Source organism: Cheilinus undulatus, linkage group 9 (genome assembly GCF_018320785.1).
Source record: "Cheilinus undulatus linkage group 9, ASM1832078v1, whole genome shotgun sequence".
NCBI lineage: Eukaryota > Metazoa > Chordata > Actinopteri > Labriformes > Labridae > Cheilinus > Cheilinus undulatus.
In genome coordinates, this window is record NC_054873.1 from 46,901,486 (window position 1) to 46,922,062 (window position 20,577).

The window sequence follows — 20,577 nt, forward strand, 5'->3', positions numbered from 1 at the left end:
AACAAAGGTGGTTCAACTGCACTAACACTTTAACCGAGTACTAGTATTTAAAGACCCCTACGCCCCCTGCTCTTTCAGTGTGTGACAATGACAAACTGAGATATTCAGACCAAAATCACTGCCTGTGAACATTTTTATTTCTATTGTAAAATGGACATTCCATCATTAGGGTATGTGTATTGTGTTTCCACCAAGTGGTCTAGGTCAGTTTGGTTTGATACAGTATGTAGTGATTGGCATTTCCACTGTCAGAAACTGGGTAAGGAAACAAAATTACGGTTCCATATTGTCCCGTACTTTTTTGTTACCCTTTTGTTGAGGTACCAAGCGTACCTGTCCAAGCCAAATGAGTGGAACAGACCCACTGTAGTCTATTGACTGGTTATAAGAAGCACCACTTTGAATGCAATAATAAGTGCAAAATGCCCCAGATTTGTACTGAGCTGAACAGCTTTTATACTATAAACCTGCTTTAAAAGGCATGGTGATAGCAACTAATCCTTGTAGTGTACTGGTTAGATTGGACTTCTGGGTGGGATCGCACACATGTGACTCCTAGTGCTTCTGCAGTCAGGTTCAAGTCTTGCTTCAGTCTCGAGGAACTGCAGTGTTTGCACATCTTTGTTGGCTTCATTTTTCAACCCCACAGGTTGCCTTAGTCATAAAATTACAAGACTGAAATTTAAACAGATGAGAGTGAGTCCCTGAGTTTATTAGGTTAGCATAGTTAGAGAATAAACTCTTGATTATTAACTCGAGCAGCTGCAGATGTTTAAAGCAGAGTGAAGTATTTCAAAAGGCTTTTCATGGGAAATCTTTAAATTCCTTTATACAGATGGCTCTTCTGGATGTGAATTGTTTGTATGCTGAGTTGTAATTCTGCACCTTTTTGACTCAGTTACATGAAAACATTTGTGTTTTTAAATCAATCATGATACTAGTACAATATGATTATACACTGTGTGCATACTACTTGCACCAAGGCTGTAAAGATAGAGCTGTGGTCTCCTCCTCATACTATAATAATAATAACTTTATTTATATAGCACTTTTAAAAACTGTTTTTTACAAAATAAATATCAACAATCAGAGCAGAAGAGGAGTCCTGTAAATTCAAATAAGAAGGGAAGAACTTAATGTGGACAATGAGGAAAAGCAAAAAAAAATTAAAGTAGAAAGTAGATCTTGAATGGCAGTTAGAGCAGTACATTATAAGATCTAAAGTAAAATGGAGTCATTGAAAAATAATATGATTCCTATTATAAATTTCCGAAAGGTATCGGAAAGAGAGTTGAATACATATATTCAAACAAACAACCAATCAAATACATGAAGATGACAACATCACATCAGTAGGGATAGAGCAAAGATAAGACTCAAAACAGAAATGTAATAGAAACGAGGACAGATAAGTAAAATTTAGGTAAGTAAACATGAGATGACAAAGTAAATTAACATGCAATAATAAAGAAAGGTATAAAATTATAAAAAGGGACATCACAGAAAAGCAAGTGTGTAAAAGTGAGTTTTAAAGAGTGGTTTAAAAAGATTTTACAGAATCTGCCATCTTTATCTCCTCAGGCAGGCTGTTCCAAAGTCGAGGAGCCCTGACAGTGAAAGCCCTGTCTCCTTTAGATTTCAGCCTTGACTTTGGAACGACCAGGAAGCCCCCGCCTGAGGATCTAAGGCTGCGTGTTGGCTCATAAGGGGTCAGCATTTCACAAATGTAACCTGGCGCTATACAAGCTTTAAAAGTGATCAGTCGTCTGTTAAAACAGGTTAAAAGCCTAGCTGCTGTGTTCTGGACCAGTTGGAGGCGGGAGAGTGATTTTTTTGTGATACCGGAAAGGAGTGAGCTGCAGTAGTCCAGGCGAGAGAAGATAAATGAATGGATAACTTTTTCCAGGTCAGCAGGGACTGTGTTTTCTTTGCAATCCAAAATTAGACAAGCACTGTGAAGGACTATTTGTATATTTTCAGGTATTCATTTCTCATTAATGAAAAAAGTTCAATAGCAATGAAAAGAAATGACCAGTGTTTGTCATTCTAGCACAGTCAGCTGGATGCTTGTTACATTTTACCCTTGAAAATAAAATTACAAACCTTATTCCTGCCATAAGTGTATAGATTTAAAACTTTATTTTCATCAAGTTTCTACTTTAATCTTGTAAAGTAAACATGGCCTTAATACTCCATTGTAAAACCCAAAAGATGTTTGCAGCCAGTCCAGGGTTTCCCTGCCGAGCTGAAATCAGCTCCAGCCTCCCCAAAACCCTAGATGATAAATGGCATAGAAAACGGACAGGTGGATAGATCGTACAGAGATTTTTTAATGTATTTGAGCTTAGTTCTTTCATTCAAAGTTTAGAGGATATTTTCATAATGTTCTCAGAGCTTCTCTGTCAAATAGAGGAAGAAGTGAAGGACTGAAAGTCTCAACTGCTCATGATTGGCCGTTAATGTGAAAACACACGGTGACACTTCTGTAGTGTGTGGGGTGTTAAAAGTGATGGCATTGTTTCTGTAACAGGAAGTTAGACTATGTAAACTTTGATGGTGACGTTATCGCTCTCTGCTCTTTGTCCCTGTGAGATTTCAGTTTTTGATTTTGAACTATGTCACTGTGAGGCATGAACCTTTTTAAGCATACACACCCTTTCAATCTCAGCCTCCTACACATAAGCCTTTTCATGCATCTGTTGTTTAACATTTGAATGGTTTCTCTCCTCTCTCTTTCAGGACAAACCAGCAGATTCAGACCAAAGCCATGGCTCTGCTTATGGCTCTACTACAAACAGCTGGAGACTCAGACCGACAGGTGCTTGTTTTTCTGTTTTAACACGTTTTTTTATGAACTTCCTCTTCTCATGGGCCCCTTTCACGACTGCACAGTGACAGAGAGGGCTGTATAATAAAGTTATTGTATTGTATTGTATTGTATGTGTTAATGCAAACAGACAAACCTGTGCACTCTGACTACATGCAGACATTCTGGTAACTTCTTCTGCAAACTTCTGAGTAAAAAGAGAGGAATCACATTTGATCAGCTTTGAATCAATGGTCTGCTCAGCTTCATTAGTCTTAAACTGTGAACTTTTGCTGGCAGGAAAAAGAGTAATTATTCTGCTATTTGCTCTCACTCATGCAGCTCACCCTGAAAACTTTCTGCAGTTTTGTGCAAGTGTTAATAGGTCTCATGTGAGTCCTAGTGCTGCAGACGCTACATTTAAAGACATCTGGAAACAACCGATCCCTCTCCTTCTGCACAACTCAGCTTCTCCATAGACAGCCGGGTCTTTCTCTGCCTCTGTTCTCTTCCTGCTCCTCTCTCTCATTGTACGGATAGAGATCCTTTATTTAGCTTTTGCCTCCTTTCTCTGTCTCTCAGACTCTCTCTATGACTCAAACAAACTGTCACACTTCCTCACTTTTACAGTCAGTCAACAAATCCGCCCTTCTTATCAGAGATTAGTTCTCCACAGAGCGAGGTTGGGTTAGAGATGCATGTACCAGTGAATGATGATTTCATCAGAGAGGTCAGAGTCCAACATGCCAACCCTCCTCCCACCTACTAATCAGAGACTGACACTATGACGCCACCCCGTGTTAGAAACATGACATTACACCCAAGTTTGAATGTGTGTTGTCTTTTGCTTTTCCAGGAAATGTTTGCATTCCTGAACAAGAAGAATCTTCGCCAGTACATTTATAAAGTAAATCATTTTCTTATTTGCATTAATATTTTATTAAGTTGATTATGTGATTAAAAAAGAGCTAATATTTATGGAGATGATTATAAATGTCAGAGGGCTCTTCCTTTTTAAAAAGCAGTTATACTCCTTTTTCAGAACATCATCCACAGTTCTGGTTCAGTCCAGGACGAGATGGCTCACTACCTCTACGTGCTTCAGTCCGTTACCTTGAATCACCTTGAGCCTCGCATGAGGACACCGCTGGACTGTTACAGCCAGGTCAGCACAAACACGCATTTCTATGAACCTACACGAACTAATAAGTTGAAATTTTAAAAGTTGTTCTGGAAAGTATTAATAGTCATGGACAAAAGTATTGGCACCCCTGACATTTTTCCAGAAAATACACCATTTCTCCCAGAAATTGTTGGAATTACAAATGTTTTTGTTACACGTTTATTTATTTTTTTTGCATTGGAACAACACAAAAAAGCAGAAGAAAAAAGCCAAAATTGACACAGTTTTACACAAAACTCAACAAATGGGCCAGATAAAATTGTGGGCAACCTTTTAAAACTGTGGGTAAATCATTTTATTTCAAGCATGTGATGCTCATTTAAACTCACCTGTGGCAGTAACAGGTGCTGGCGATCTAGAAATCACACCTGAAGCCAGGTAGAATGTCTAAAAGTTGACTCAGCCTTTGTGTTGAGTGTCTGTGTGTGTCACACCAAGCATGGGGAAGAGAAAGAAAAGCCCAGAATTGTCTGAGTACTTAGGAAGTAAAATTGTGGAAAAATATGAACAATCTCAAGGTTACAAGACCATCTATAAACATGTATACCAAAAACATTTGTAATTGCAACAATTTCTGGGAGAAATGGTGTAGTTTCTAGAAAAATGCCAGAGGTGCCAATACTTTCGTCCATGACTGTAGCTAAGTAATTTGGGGAAAATTTCTCCTTGCTTTCAAGTAATATGTTTAGCATTTTGTTAATTATGTGGTGTACATTTTTGCCAATTTTAACAAAACACAAGGATCTGTGCTGTAAACTACAATCACCATACTTAAACTTAACATTTTGGTTATTTTGTTTGTCCTTATTCTGCATCACTCCAGGAGCAGAGAGACATCCTCCATGGTTTGCGCCAGGCGGCGTTTGAGACAGAAAGCGAGAACAGTTTGAGCCACGAGAGACGACGCTCGCTCTGTGCTAAAGAATTCAAGAAGTTAGGATTCTCTGTGAGTCAGGGGTCTTTTATTTTCTCCAAGTTTTTCTTATCAAAGGTCCTTTTACTAGTACTTTTTATCCACTCTTTTTAGTAAACTCTTTCATTACCTCCTTTATAGAACAACAGTAACCCTGGTCAAGACTTGGTGCGGACGCCTCCAGGTCTTCTTGCCTTGGATACCATGTTTTATTTTGCTACACATAATCCCGACGCCTACAGCAGGGTGAGTATGATTTGTCAACCAATGCCACAGGGTGTCAGAGAATAAAACTTGCACGCGCCAGATAGACTGTTCCATACAAACATTACGCAGGTTATATTTCATATTCATCTGGGAAACCTCCCATACAAAGTATTTGGGAATGACAGGACTTTTCACATAATACTAGTATATATACTACCTCCTCTTATTCTATATGCCTCCAAAATCTAATCAGGACATCCTTTAGTGGACATTTGTACAGCGTTTGGAGAAGATCTCTCAAAGAGTGCATGTGTTCACAAGAATGGCCTGGACAGAAGGCTTCATAAACTCTGACTTAAATTTTGCTCCATCTTGTCTCTCTCAGTTTGTCCTGGAGAACAGCAGCAGAGAAGACAAACACGAGTGTCCCTTTGCGAGAAGCAGCATCCAGCTCACACTCATCCTGTGTGAAATCCTTCGAATTGGAGAGCCTCGTACGTTAACCTCCCAACTCCTAATGCTGTAACATTTCTCTGCCAATGCTGATCACAAACTTAACATGTAATTTTTTTGTTTTTGTCCTCTATCCTCTCCATCCCTTTTACCTAAAATAGCCTCAGAGACGGGATCAGACTACCACCCCATCTTCTTCAGTCATGACAGACTGCTGGAGGAGCTTTTCTGCGTCTGCATTCAGCTGCTCAATAAGACCTGGAAGGAGATGAGAGCCACGCAAGAAGACTTCGACAAGGTACAGTAGGCTTAGCATGACATGCCTTTAAAGGCTGAGCATGAATGCTGGGCTACGGAGAAAGACTCATTTATAGTTAGTACTGGCGGGGAAATGAGAGCGCAACTCACACCATCCAGGCAACCACACAACCACAGCATGGTCTGATTAACATATTATTGTATTAGAATTTGTATTTTCTTTTAGAACTAAGTAACATTTTAGGCATTACCAGTGAGATCGTTCCCTATTACCTACAATGCAGCAGACTGTAAGGAGACAGGCCTACCTGCAGAAATGACCGGGCCCCTGACAATCCCAGAGAATGGGCTCCCCAGTTGGGATGTAGCACCAATATTAACTCATTTTGACACTTTCTATCTCCTTTTCACTACTTCATTCAGCCATTACAAATACTGTGTTGGTTGTAGTACAGAATGAATTATTGTCTGTTTTTATTGGAAAATACATGAGATGAGGAACTTAAGAAATAATTGCATTCTAAATCCGATATAAGGTTATAAAAAAAAGGCAACTATATTATTTTCTCAAATTGTTCAGCCCTCATTTTAACCTCTTTTCACAGCTTTTCCTGCCAATTTTTGTCCCTTTGTTCCACTCCACAACCCATTTTGACACTTATCACTCACTTCTGCCACTCTCTAACCCCTTTTCACCATTTTATCTGGCCCTGTTTGCAACATTTCTGCCAGTCTTAACCCATTTAAAAAAATATTAACCAATAATCACTGACAAGTGGATTTCTATAAAAACAGATCAAATGTTAAGTCAATCTAAAGCTATTCCAATATTAATTCTTTTTGGAAAGGATTTAACAGGTGACGACATTTAAAACCAAAAGATACTCTTAAAAGTATAACACCTTCTTTTCCTCTTTTTCTGAATTTAATGGTCTTCTGCTGGCTGGACAGGAAGCTTTGGGGGGCCTGATCTGGCCCTCAGGCTGCCAGTTGATGATGCTTGGATTAAAGCATTTGAAACAGGATCACAAAACATGAATGTCACTGTAACTAGGAGAAAAAACAGAGCAAAAACAGCTCAGTTTGGAAGTTTAACAGCCTCTCTCTGGCAATTTCTGAGAGGAAAAAAGTGGGTTTTTAAACCAGCCAATCAAAAACCACATAAGCTGTTGAAAAAGCAGGGTTCTAACACTTGCTACAGTTAAAAGAGCCAAAATAAATAAGTTCTAATCCTCTGCCCTTCAACAAAAAGTCTCACCTGCCCTATAGGAACGTCCCATGATTTGAATTCCTTTATCAAAACAATGGTCTTCTGGTTTTGTGACTCAAATTATTCCTGAGCATGGATGATAACGTATCACCTAACCAGTGCAATAGTGTAGTTATAGTGTTAAGAAGCTGCTTCATGCCATTTTCTGATTGGCCAGTATGTTCTTCTTTGCTCTGTAGTTGGTAAGTCCAATGTCAATGACGCAGCACTAATATAATAGCAAGAACTGTCTTTATCATATCACACTTCCCTCTGGCTACTGTCATGGATGTGTTGTAAACATTGCAGCTGCAGCATCCTTTTATGTCATTAATGCTGTGCCTCTTAAAAACCCTCCTCCATAACTCCCTGAGGGACATTAAGTGAAAATTGGAAATTTTTATTTAGAGGTTGTTCTTAAAGTTTCTAAAAAACAATTACGGAGTGAAAGAGCCAAACATAAAGTTGTCCCTAGGAAATGTTGGACTCTTATGTGAGTTTGCTGTTATACTGGAGAAGCACAGTCATAGAAACAGCTACATAAATCAGTCATGAATGTTCCTGTCTCCCTCCTGCATGATCTTACCTGACACACCAGATAGACTGTTTTACACATCCATGGAATGGGATGTGTTTCACACTTCATAGACAGTGTTTGGGAAGGACAAAGCCTTTAAAAAAGAGCAACTTGCAGGGTGACTGGTGCTCAGCAGTCAGCCATTGTCAATAATACCCAACTGTGCACTACCAGTGGAGCCAGTTGGTAAATTAAACTGTCAGTGAAGCAAGTCAGGAAGAGCATAATCATATTTTCCACCAAGAAAAACATCAGTGTGGTTATTTTGCTCTTCTTTTAATAAAGAAACATTCAGTTCTGATGAAACTGCCGCTGCATCCATGCTAATCTCTTTACTTGTCACTTCAGCTAAACCATGCAGTTAGCTACTAACTCTTTCTTCTCAAATGACCCTGGTGGGTCTGATCATTCTGTGATCAAGAACCAAAGTTTCAGCCTTAAACTTTGCCAAATGGATCTGCCTGGAATCTGGCAAATCCTTTGGCTTTTCAAGATTATGCATGATCGCTGTCTGACCACTAGGAACAAAGCAGAAATACCTCTGTTTAAATTGGAGCCTCAGCACTGATTGGTGGTTATTTTTGGCTGTGAATGCATCTTTGCAGTGATAGACATTTGCATCAATCCAATCAGGAGTTATATTAGGAACTATGAAAGTCTTAACACCAAGGATTAGCTTCAGACTCGGGCTTTAGCTTTAAGAAAGAGGTTTTATGACAGACTATTACTTTGTCTAGTTTCATTCTTGTGCTAACTATCCTTGTTTTCCCCCACATATAGACCTGACCCTGTTTTTAGAGACCCAGAGAGACCTTACAACAAAAGTTCAGCATCAAAATGATGGTAATGGCCTTCATCAACATGCTCTTGCCTGTGTGAAATATTGAGAGTCCGACTGTCTTGAAAGGTTAAAGCTGCATCTTTTGTCCTGATTCACATTTCAGCATCTGATTCAACCGCTCATCACCAACAGAGCTCTCTCTTGATACTCATAAAACTCGCTGACCCTTTGACCTCTCAGGACAGGGCCAGTGTTTGAGCGCCAGGCCAGCAGACCGGCCTTTTGTCTCCATCCCCGGCCCCCTACCCAGAGTGCTTTGGGGCAGGGACAAAGGGGCATTAAGTGGACAAAGAGAAGCGTGGTGGGCGGCAGAAACAGAGGGAGAAGGAAATGAGGAAAACAAAGTGCTCGGGGCACGAGCAGTAATTACACAACAACAGAGGGGACGTAAAACCTCTGGAAACAATACGAGAGGGCGAGAATGAGACGGCTGGATCACGAGAAAAATAGAGCTGGTCAGAGTTTAGGTTTCATGAAATAAAGTGGAAGAACTTCTGTTCAAGTTGTCAAAATGTTCTTAACCTCAGTACTTTTTCATAGCATATTTTCTAGAACAATACCACCTCTGTTGATGAAAAGATCCCAAAATGACCAAAGCTTTTAAAAACTACTATCTAAAAATGTGTCATACAGTCAGAGAAGCTCTTTTCAAAAATGCTCATTTGTCCTGTCTCTTTGATTTGTCACATTATGAGCTGTATGTGGCCCAAACTGTTCTGTTTTTTATTAAATGCATCTGGTTGATCAAATATATCAGAACTTATGGTCACTTTTGGTCATTCAGGAGTTGATTGTAGGTCCTGAGGCTGCACCAGAGTGAAATGGAGATCAAGTGAGGCTCATTGGAATTAGGCTTGAAAAATCCTGATGTTTCTAACATCCTTTTGGTCTCCTATAAAGATGCAAAAGTTATTTTTTAGTGTCTAGGAAACAGCTACTGAAAGCTACCGTTCTGTTGCTGTATCCCATTCATGCCTTGTGCTGCTTTCTTGTGATGGATCAAGATTATTTTCTGCCATCTGCTGAACATTTTGTTGCCCAACATCTCCTGGTTTGCCTTGACTATGATCTATTTATAGTGCACAGAAGATCCTGCTCTTTTTGGGAATATCTGCCCACTAAGCCTGGCTCTTCTCTGTAGTCCCTCTGTGGTTGAATGAGTTACTAAACCACATTTGGTCTGGATAGTCTCTTTTGACTCCTAAGAATGTTTGAGACCCAGCTCTTAATGGCAGTCTCGTGGCACAGATGACGTTGACATGATTTGCCTCTTGCACTGAGTGGTAGCGCTTGTGTCTGATCATACGTAAACCCAGAACACACCGGCGCTGTCTGATGCGCATCCAAATGATTGCCACTAGTTTTTTTCTATGAACAAACCCACACCAGTGGCAGCCAGGCGCTATATTCCTGCTGTGGCTGGCTGCAGCTGGCAGAGGGTTTCCCACAAAGAACAGCTGTTTTGTCCATCATTGCTGCTGTAGTAGCAGCTCTGTTTGAGAGCTTAGCAAAATAAATTTGGCGCTGTATTTTGTTTGAGGTGTAGAATAAGTGGAGGGCCTTGGCTGCAGGTGCAGCGGTACATCCATCCATTTTCTAAACTGCTTATCCCAGTGGGGGTTGTGGGGATGCTGGAGCCTATCCCAGCTGCTATTGGGCGAGAGGCATGGGGTACACCCTGGACTAGTCGCCAGTCAGTCGCAGGGCTGACATATAGAGACAGACAACCATGCATGCTCACATTCACACCAACAGCCAATTTAGAGTCACCAATCAAACTAACTAGCATGTCTCTGCTGGTGGGAGTAAGCCGGAGTACCCGAACAGAAACCACGCATGCACAGGAGAACATGCAAACTCCCCACATAAAGGCCCTGACCAGAAAGCCAACCAGTGATGCAGCAGTACAACTACTCATGTTGTTTTGCACTTACCCAGTGAGGAGGGGAGGTGAGCCTGGAGTGGGCTCTCAGCTCTGGCATCAAGCACCTGGCCCAGCAGTGGCTGGTGGAGAGTTTGACCATAGATGGGCTGCTGTTAGTGTGAGCTAGGGACGGCAATTGAGGCTGTCATATGATGTGACGCGATAATCAGGTGCATGTGTGTTTTGGTCTTTAGAGGCATTACTTCAGACTAAAGTGTCTGTCAATGAATCTATAACATAGTTTACATCTGGGCTGTGGGGATGGATTAGCAAAGAATCACTCCCATGACTCCCTGCTGCCCATGATGTCATGTTTTCTTATCGTTTTGATCAAGAGCCCCCTGGTGGCGGAATCCACACACTTTGCATTTAAAATTCACTGTCTGGACCATAACTGAGAAGTGAGATGGAATAATTGAAAACAACTCCATAACAAAGATGATCAGTTAATCACAATAGAGATTAATTTGCAATATGGCTTAATGCAATTTTCAAATTTCGCAAGGTGCAATATTTCTTTAAACTTTGAAGTGTGTTAATACCAGTTTAGAACATTTTTGCTGCAGAGATGCAAAATGACCTACTTTAATTGACTCTGTAAAATGAGGAGGACATTAAAATGATCATTCCTTTCAATACAGCAAAGCATATTGAATTTGCAATACGAGTCAAAATAATTGCAGTTACGTGTTTTTTCAAAATTGCTCAGTCCTTGTCTGTATCATATTTCTAAAAACAGCAGAAGACTTTCCAAATTGCAAAAATTTATAGAATAAATTGCCATGGTTTGGAAACAGATATCAAGGTTAGAACTAGATGATTTAATAAAACAAACAGTAATCAGGATTAAGATGATCAATATTGAGATAATGATAATTAATCATTGTTATTATTCTTTTATTTTAGAGTAGTTGTGTGCATGGAGAAGAGAACTAAAGGATGCAAGTTGAGCTGATTTGAGTTATTAGAGTAAAATCTAACACATAAGCCAGATAATGAAGAGCATAATATTTCTTAAAATATTTCCAATAGATGACTGCAAAGAGTTTTTTAATGGGTGGAGCTCTCATTATAAGTGCAATAATTTGGAGTCACTTTTATTTCTTTGATATTGTGCTCACAACTGTAATTTGATTAAAAATCAACAAATTATGCAGCTCTTATCAATGTTTTTTTAAATTCTTACCTGCATTGAAATATATAAATTCTGTTATTGTGGCAACCCTCTGTGTGTTTCTGCTTCACAAACACAAACAAATTCCTTCTATCCAGTTACATGAGCCGGTCTGTATAGCTCCGTAAACCCCTGTGTTAACGGTCATCCTCCACACTCACTCAAACAATCACTGGTGCACATGCTGCAGGGTTTAGGGAACAGAGACAGCTGCCAGTCATGGATCCTATTGGTCAGTTCAGCTAAATAACGGAGGGGCCGGGCAGAGAGGAGGGGGGGTGCATGTGTGAGTGAGACTATCAGGGTGTCTGTTTACTAAACAGCCACATGCCTGCACCTCTGCTGTCATGTAGGTGATCTTTCTCTGTCTCTCTCTCACTTTCACCGCCTGTCTTCCCTGTTTATCCTCTCTGAGTGTTCAGTTTAAATTTGGGATTAAAAATCTGTGAAAATAGTCAGCTCTGAAGAAAGAAAGATGGAGGTAAGGATGATTTTTTTTGTGTGTTTATTTGCAGCTGGAATGTGAATTATTTCATTGTTGTATGTCTGTGGGTTGTTTAATAAGGCAAGTTTCCAGCTGTAGACATGAATCTTCATGAAGGCAGAGGATGTTGACACATAGCAGGAATGATTTACAGCGTAAGAATAAAGATGACATGACGGTGTGGAGAGGCTGCCTGAGGTTTGTGTCACTTCAGAGGTACAGCAAGGTTGTCGGACTTTTAAATACCACGTTTTTTAAAATATTAGAAAGTATCAGACCTGGTTTTGTATTAAGCTTTAAATCCTGGCATCATGACAGCTCTACACAGTGGGGTTACTTTGGATCAGCAGGTTGTAGCAGAGACACAGTGTGAAACTCTAGCCACTTGTTTTGTATCCATGCATGTTCACACAAATTACACTGACAGTTTAGATTTGCACCTTCACCACTGCCAGAGGGAAACATGTCATTCTCTGTGGTTTTACATTGTCAAAAGATTTGTGTACAAACACTGACACTGGCTTCAGATATAGCGCACAAACTTAAATCAAATTAAGTGCAATAGTCTAGTTTCTTGTCAAAAATACCTCAATACACCTGTTTGAAACAGCATTGTCCTATAAATCCTAGTTGTGTCATACTTTTTTGTTTATGGATATAAAAACAAACAGTGGTGATGGTCCAAATATCGGATTTTAGATGAAAAAATCTACCAGTGGGGCAGGCAATACTTAGAAGGGCCACTATCGGTGCGCAGATGGTCGAGCAGTTTGGGGCACTACCCACGTGCGCGGACGGCCCAGGTTCGGATCCGGCCTGTGGCCCTTTGCCAGGTGTCTCTCTCCAATCTTTTCCGAGTCTATCCACTGTCCTTCCTCTGTCTAATAGAGGCATGAAAAGGCATGAAAATAAATCTTAAAAAAAAAAGAAGGGCCACTATCCAAATGTATTGCACACACTTAAAAGCTTATTCAGTGGTATTTTTGCCATTTTTAATGCTTGGGTTGGTTTTGAATTTGAAATAAAAAATGGTGACAAATCCTTTAGTAATGCATGGTAGAAGAAAAATTGCAAGGTCAGGGATGTCCAGTTGTGGGACGTCCCTTTCAGACCCATTATTATTACAGTTCTAGCATGTATTGTGATATTGTATTGTCTGTGTTCATTCACAGACCAGACTTCAAATTTGTAGTTCTTACAATTTATCCACCATAAAGTATCACTTAAGCATCTCCCAGGCTGTGATATTTAAAGGTAATATATACGGTAATATATATGCAATATATAGTGTTAACATTTATGATTAAATCTGTCATATGCAATAGTGTTAATTTCATTGACTAAAGCGATCTCTGGTGCCCTCCTGGTGGACCCCAGATTGGGAACCAAGGCCTTAAAGAACACCAAGTGTCATCTGTTCAAAGAGAGGCTTAGTCAAGTGGAGAAAAGTGTGGGGAAGTAGAAGCTCTAGTCATTATTTAAGGTTTGGAGCTTCAAAACGTTCAGAGCTCACAGTAGGACCCCTGAGAGGGCCACCTATACCTGATGATGCAGTTATTTTTTGCCAATATTCAAGGTTGATACAGGATATTTACTGCCAATATGTGCGGCCAACATATCAGCTGTTCATATCTTCTGATACTGATATTTAACTTTTGTGTTTGGCACGCCAGATGGATGTATTTCACACACAAAAACGGGCATATCCATCTGCTTTGCAAGGTTAGAATTTCACATAATTTGGGAGAAAAGCTGTGAAAGTGGCCTTCTTGGTTTGCACTGTGAACAATCGTAGAATACTTTAGCTTAAGTCGGGCATACACTGTGAATTTTATCAGATTCAGACACAAATTTTAGGCTGCACGTCCTGCTTGGAAGTCAACCCAACTTCAGTCGGACGTGCTGTGTAAAGAGGGACACGACATCCACAACGGCCTGACCAGCTTCTCCCCATCAGTCAGATGGATATCTTGCATGTTTGATATTTTGGTTGTACGACTGCTCACACTCCCACAGTGAGTACAGAGCCTCGAGCAGAATCCTAAACTTGGAGGCATTTTTCCTTTTTTAACTGCCAGACAACACCCGAAATCACCATGAAAACAGCAGGAATAACCCAACCCATGCAGATTCTCTGCTGCAGCAGACAGTTTTTTGTATTAAATTGCTTTATTGTGCTGAGAGAAGCTTGGAAAAACCTGGACTGAAAGGCTCAAATAAAACCTTAGCGACTGGTTGTTCACAATAACTCGACTGGGGTGTGAACAGGAATGATGTAGGTCAGCAGAGTGCAGGGAGCGACAGCAGGACAAATAATGCTGGGGTCGGCCCGCTTTTGTAGATTTTATGGATTTTTATATGGATTTTCTGCCGTTTACTACTGATGCAGCACACTGTGGGAGCTATAGATTTTACACATGTAAGGGGACTGTGTGACCCACTGCTCTTCACTCTTGTTTCAGTATAGCAGAGGTCACCCCATGTCCGTTTGTGTGAGCTTCAGTCAAACAAGTCATGCAGAACACACACAATCACTCGGGTTGAGCAAATATTAAAAACCTCTCTTAACTATAGTCGCCTCTTCTCAAACTGTTCCTAAATGTTAGGTTGAATAATCACTCAGTCTGCCTGTCATTAAAGGAGCTTATTCAGTCTGGTCAGTGCGAGGCTACTGGGAGGTTTTTTCACATAAAGGGTTAATAATGATCAGATTGATCAATGACTTGCTAATGCATGGGTCAGTGGTAGAGGGGAGGGATGGGCTGTGTGTTTTTGTGAGTTTGACACTGCAGACGAGGAGAGCTCTTAAACTTCAAGCTGATAATAGAAAACGGCGGGAGATTTTGTGAATGAAGCAATAGAAAGGGGCGGGGCTAAGATGGGGAAATGAATGAAGTACTCTTGCTGAGCTGCTGGAAAGCTGCACTTATTATCTACGGATCTTGGGGCTGTGGCATCTCTGGTAAACTTTCTCATAGAGAATTCAAAGTTGATAAGATAACAGCCGGTTTTCTTCCTCCACAGGTGATGCAGGTGGTGAGGGAGCAGATCACTAGGACGTTGTCCAGTAAGCCGACCTCCCTGGAGCTCTTCAAGAACAAAGTGAACGCTCTGAACTACAGCGAGATCCTCAAACTGAGGCAGACAGAACGGCTGCACCAAGAAGAGACTCTAGCTCCTCCTGTACTGTGAGTCATCAAGATCTTCTCAGATTAGATAACAGTTCTGTATTTAAAACTGTACTCATGCTTCTTGGTCATTTTTTTGATACCTTGTTTTCACCTGCATGGCTAAAGATGACACTTTATGCAGAGGAAGTCTCATACTCAGTGAAAGTAATGAACAAGAAAAAGGAAAAATTTGAAGAATGATTTTTAGACACAAAAAGTTGATCTTACAATCTCTTTGTGTGCAGTGCAAGTGTCTTGCCTTTTTCCATTAAACTCATTTATTTTTATTTGTACAATAAAAAAGCAAAAGACACTATTGGTACAGATCCTTTAAAAAGTATTCACCCCCTTGGATGTTTTACCCTTTTACTGATTTTATAAATCAGTCATAGTCAATGTAATTTGGCTTTTTTGACAGTAAATTACAAAAAACTCTTCAAGCCAATTGGTGCCAGTAGTCTCACAATTAGTAAAATGGGTGTCACCTGAGTGCAGAGAATGTGTCTCAGGTGGTTGTAGTATTTCAATTAGGTGAGACTTAATACAAGTTTAACAGTAATTTATTTTACAAATTCATTGAAAGAGAAGTGTGCAAAGTCTTTGGGGATTAGACTCCATCATGATGACTTCATGTAGTGAGGCAAACGGCAGGAATAGGACACCCCCCTATGGAATCTAGACACTGATGGTGGTGTTGATGAGGGATGCAGGATCAGATGATGAGTAGACTTCTGAGAAGCTGGACCAGGAACCAATGAGGTGGCTTGGAGGAGGAGACTGAGGTATGCAGGATGATGTGAGCAGGAGATCTGTGAGGATCTGGACTAGATGCTGATGAACTGAATGGAGGTGGCTGGGGTGGAGGAGGGTTGCAGCGTTCACATTGATGATGATTGGTCAAGCGAGGAATCTGATTAGCTGAGTACTTAGAGAGTTGACTAATCAGCTGATCACCAGAGCAGGAAGAGAGAAAGAATGGAAAAGGGAGATATGAACGAGTGGTGACTAATGAATGGGTAAAAACAGTCTTCCTGCTTAAGCTTTAGCATAAAAACACCTGTGTCTGAAAGGTCCAGTCACTGGATAACCAGTATTCCTGGCTACCATTACACCATGAAGACAATAGAACACTCCAACCAAGCAACTTAGATGCAAAGATGCATTTACTAAGTACTAACTTGAAGGGGGATGAATATTTATGTAGTCACATATTTTTCTCTGCATATTTTAATTCATTTGGCACTACTTTGTGGAAATCTGTTTTCATTTTGACATTTTAGGGTTTGGTTTTTTTTGGTTAAAAAAAGCCAAATTCTATTGACCGAGTTTGATTTGAAAAATCAATGTAAGGGTAAAACATCCAATGGTGGTGAATACTTTTTAAAGGCACTGTACCTATTTTTTCATCTAAAAAGTTAGGGTCATAAATACCAATGCACCAGCCTGTAGTTGAACCTTGCTTTTCATGGAAAAGCGAGCAGACCTAAATCAAACCTCTTGCATCCTGCAACTCCCTTACTACCCGGTTTTATGTACAGTTTAACACACCCAAATTCCTGTGCGCCAGGAGCTTTAGATATAAGACGCATACTCTAGGCCATTGGTTCCCAACCTAGGGTCCGGGACCCCCTTTGGGTGGCACCAGGATCCAGGCTCTGTCTGCTTTGAGTAAAATCATGATAAAACACCTATAAATAGTTCATGCAAAGGTTTCTTGATAAGAAAACCTTTATGTGGGGCTATTTTATATAGATTTCAACAATGGAAACTTTTAAATTTGATGTTAATTTTTTGACATCCATGTATCATCTTTTGTTTGTGTGGGTCTTGGGGGTCCTCAGCCTCTCTACAATTCAAGTAAGTGGGGCTCATAGGAAAAAAGGTTGGGAACCACTGCTCTAGGCCACCAGAATTGGGCCAAAAATTATTTTAAACAGATCTAATGTCTTGCTTTTGGGACAATTCAAATCCAGAGCAAACACTGCTTATATCCAGTACTAACAATGTCTGTTTAATCAACCTTTGCTTATAATGGTTTAAATGGCCATTTGAAGCATGAAGGATATTAGGGCTGGGTATTGTTAAGAACCTCACGATTCAATTTGATTTCAATTCTTTAGGTTGCGATTCGATTCGATTCGATTTGATTTGATATTGAATCAAATCCTTCAATGTCAATTCAGTAAGAAGTAGAAATACACAAATAGCCTGTTGAAAAATTTTTGATAATTATTTTCATGCCCGTGTGAACATATTTGGTAAGTCACCTCATATTTTTGAGCAATAAAACATCTGAAAATAAAAATTTGCACAATAATAACTTATTTGTGCATATGGAGTACAAAAGTAAAAAACATGGCAGTTCTGTATAAACACTGAAAACGTAAAGTGCATGTAAACTTAAATAATATTTCTGTCGTCTTGGAAATTGTGATAAACCTCACATAACATAGTTATGGTTGGTTGTTGTTTGGTCGAGCGCAGCCTCCGTCCATACAACGCGAATCACACACATAGTGACCCCCACTGGCCAGGAGGTGAATCGATTCAGAGGATTTGCTGAATTGATATTGAATTGGGGGAGGAAATATTGCGATATATCGATTAATCGATACTTTTACCCACCCCTAAAGGATATATTTTTTATCTATTTTTTTGATAGTTTTGGTTACTCACAGCACCCATTTATCCTGATGTTCCTTAAGTGAAAGTAAAATTTTCAGTCTGTCATTTAATTCGTCTTAAATATTGAAAAAATAAAGCAGCACTGTTTCAGTGCACAATCTCAAAACATGGAAGCGTCTCTTTATGCAGCATAGTGCAAACAAATAAGAACAGTTTGCTAAAAGACTGAATAAAAATGATATTTTCACTCAAAAACAGTGATTTCAGGATACAGAGAAAATACAGCAAGAACAAAATTTGATTGGAGTACATAAAGAATAAAACAAGATGATCAATCAGCTGCGGTATCAACAGCTCTGCACAGTTTCCACCCCTATGGAATGTAATAACCAGTCAGATTGACTGCACTCTTGTTTATGTCACCGCTGTTTGTCACCAAACAATCAGTGTGATGCAGTTTCTCTGCCTAAGAGGGTTATTTCTCCTCAGTGAAGACTAATTTCAAATTTTCCTCCTTTGTTATGTGAAAGACCAAACTGACCATCATCCACACATGGTCATTTTTAGTTGTGTTTGGCTATTTTGTGTTTTATTTCCTTAACATCTTTTTGCAGTAAGAGCAGAAGCATCAGCAAACTTCTTACATTTTACTCCAATTTGAAGTTGTTAAACCAGGGCAAAGACAAATAGGATTAAACATTTTTACAGAAGTGTTGTTGCCAAGAAAAGTTCCTGATAGTCACTGAAATGTATCAAATAACTACAAACAATATTTCAATATATTCTGGCACATCCTGGAAATTCAAAAGTGAAAGTATCTTACATCTAATCCATCTTCCTCACATACACTCAGTCAGAGGCACGGATGGCCTATAGTTGGGTTGCGTCCCATCTACGACGGTGGCTCATGTTTTGAGCTGTGTTTGAGTCTGACCTGTGGCGTCTTCATCGCATGTCTTCCCCCTCTCTGAATTCCTATGATATCCACTTCATCCCCTCTACAAATACAGGCAAAAGGCCCAAATTGCATCTTAAAAATACACAATTTCAAAAAGAGCCTCCCCATGCACATTTATACATGGCAGGTTCACTGCCTTTGTTTTTAAGACTGTAAAGGTTATAAGTTCTGTTCATAATAATTTTTTTTTGTTGTTGTTTTTTGTTTTTCTTTTTTTTTTACAGTGAACTAAAAGAGCGTCTGAAGCCAGAGCTGCTGGAGTTGATCCGCCAGCAGAGATTGAACAGGCTGTGTCAGGGAACGATGTTCAGAAAGATCAGCAGCCGACGCAGACAAGGTGAGAAAAAAAACACATCACACAGGGAAAAAAAGATGTTAACAGTGTGTGCTTTGTTTTAAACATTGACTGTATAAAAGCTGGACAACATGACAACTGCCTGAAAGTAAAGTCAAAACAAACAGAGCTAACTGGTTGCAGTAAAGGCCTAAGCTTCCTCCATGTTAAGAGGAAGGTTAAAGCTCAAACTGTAAAATCAAAATACGTCATGTTGTTGTCAAACAGTTTTTGTCTGACTATTCATTTTGTGTGGTTTTCTTTTGGATAGTAAACTGTAGGTTTAAAAAAATGTGAAAACATTCACTGGAGGAGGTGAAGATGCATGTGGTTTTACAGCTGTGATTATTGTTTCCCAGATAAACTATGGTACTGCCGCTTGTCGCCAAATCACAAAATGCTTCACTACGGAGACGTGGAAGAAGACACGGAAAATCCAGCCATTGAAACGCTGCAGGAGAAGAGTGAGTTATGAATTGGTTTTGTGGAGAAAATCAGAGAGTTGGAGTTCTTTGGTCACAGTTGGATTCTGATTTATTGATGAGTTTCATCATCTCTTTTCATGGTTGCCTTTGCCTCTCTGCTTCTTCAGTTCCTGTAGCCGATATCAAAGGCCTTCTGACAGGAAAAGACTGCCCTCACATGAAGGAGAATAAAGGCAAACAGAACAAGGTGAGCTGAACTTCTTGTCATTTGTTTCTTCTTATGCTAATAAAGCAAATGTTTATCCCCTTTAAGTGACACAGTGAGACAAAGAGGAAAATTATTGCTGCAGTCACCAGGTGTGCAGGGAAAAGCATGCAGCATTTTTTTTGAGGGACTCAAGAAGCACCAAAGCAACAAAGTTATTGCACTGAAATAATTTGCCATTGTTTTTGTGCAGTTTAAACGTGTACACAAGTTTTTGTGGGATAATTTGCTGCAGACGGTGATACAACTAGACAGATATACTTACTGGCATCCAAAACTATGTCACATGCATTTCCTCATCCATGCACAATTCTGAAGTGCAAAAAATTCCCCCATTCTCTGCCTCATCTGGTTCAGCAAGCATTCATCTCCTTTGGTGTCACTTCTTTTCTTCTTTGCAAAGACTTCTGTATTATCAACTGCCACTTGATATTTATCAGCTCCAACTTCAACATGGTATCTGTTTTAGTAGACTTAATACAAACAAGCTGGAAAATATGGTGTTAGGACAAGGAACTGGCATAAAAATTGCACTAGCCTTCGGGCAGTTGCAATGTGGTGCAAGGTCCACCTCAGACGTATAAACCCGGCTTTAAAGGTCACATATTTTACCCCTTCAAGACAAGTTTATCTTGGTCTCAGAGGTCCCAAAAACATGCCTGTGAAATTTGTTGCTAAAAAAACATTCCAGTACTGGATTTTTGCATGTCTAAAACCCCTCTGGTTCAGCC

At 39.8% G+C, this 20,577-nt stretch overlaps 1 protein-coding gene across 2 annotated transcripts in view; it reads left to right on the plus strand.

Annotated features, from left to right (window-relative positions):
* The window catches only part of elmo3 (engulfment and cell motility 3), a 59,751-nt gene that overhangs the window by 37,299 nt on the left and 1,875 nt on the right, over nucleotides 1–20,577 (plus strand). For both annotated transcript variants that reach the window (XM_041796398.1, XM_041796399.1), the window contains exons 9-19: nucleotides 2,740–2,818; nucleotides 3,663–3,713; nucleotides 3,849–3,971; nucleotides 4,813–4,935; nucleotides 5,044–5,148; nucleotides 5,495–5,603; nucleotides 5,724–5,860; nucleotides 15,094–15,257; nucleotides 19,047–19,159; nucleotides 19,516–19,620; nucleotides 19,749–19,828. In XM_041796398.1, coding sequence (XP_041652332.1) covers nucleotides 2,740–2,818; nucleotides 3,663–3,713; nucleotides 3,849–3,971; nucleotides 4,813–4,935; nucleotides 5,044–5,148; nucleotides 5,495–5,603; nucleotides 5,724–5,860; nucleotides 15,094–15,257; nucleotides 19,047–19,159; nucleotides 19,516–19,620; nucleotides 19,749–19,828 — 1,189 coding nt within the window. The remainder of the gene's footprint in view (nucleotides 1–2,739; nucleotides 2,819–3,662; nucleotides 3,714–3,848; nucleotides 3,972–4,812; nucleotides 4,936–5,043; nucleotides 5,149–5,494; nucleotides 5,604–5,723; nucleotides 5,861–15,093; nucleotides 15,258–19,046; nucleotides 19,160–19,515; nucleotides 19,621–19,748; nucleotides 19,829–20,577) is intronic.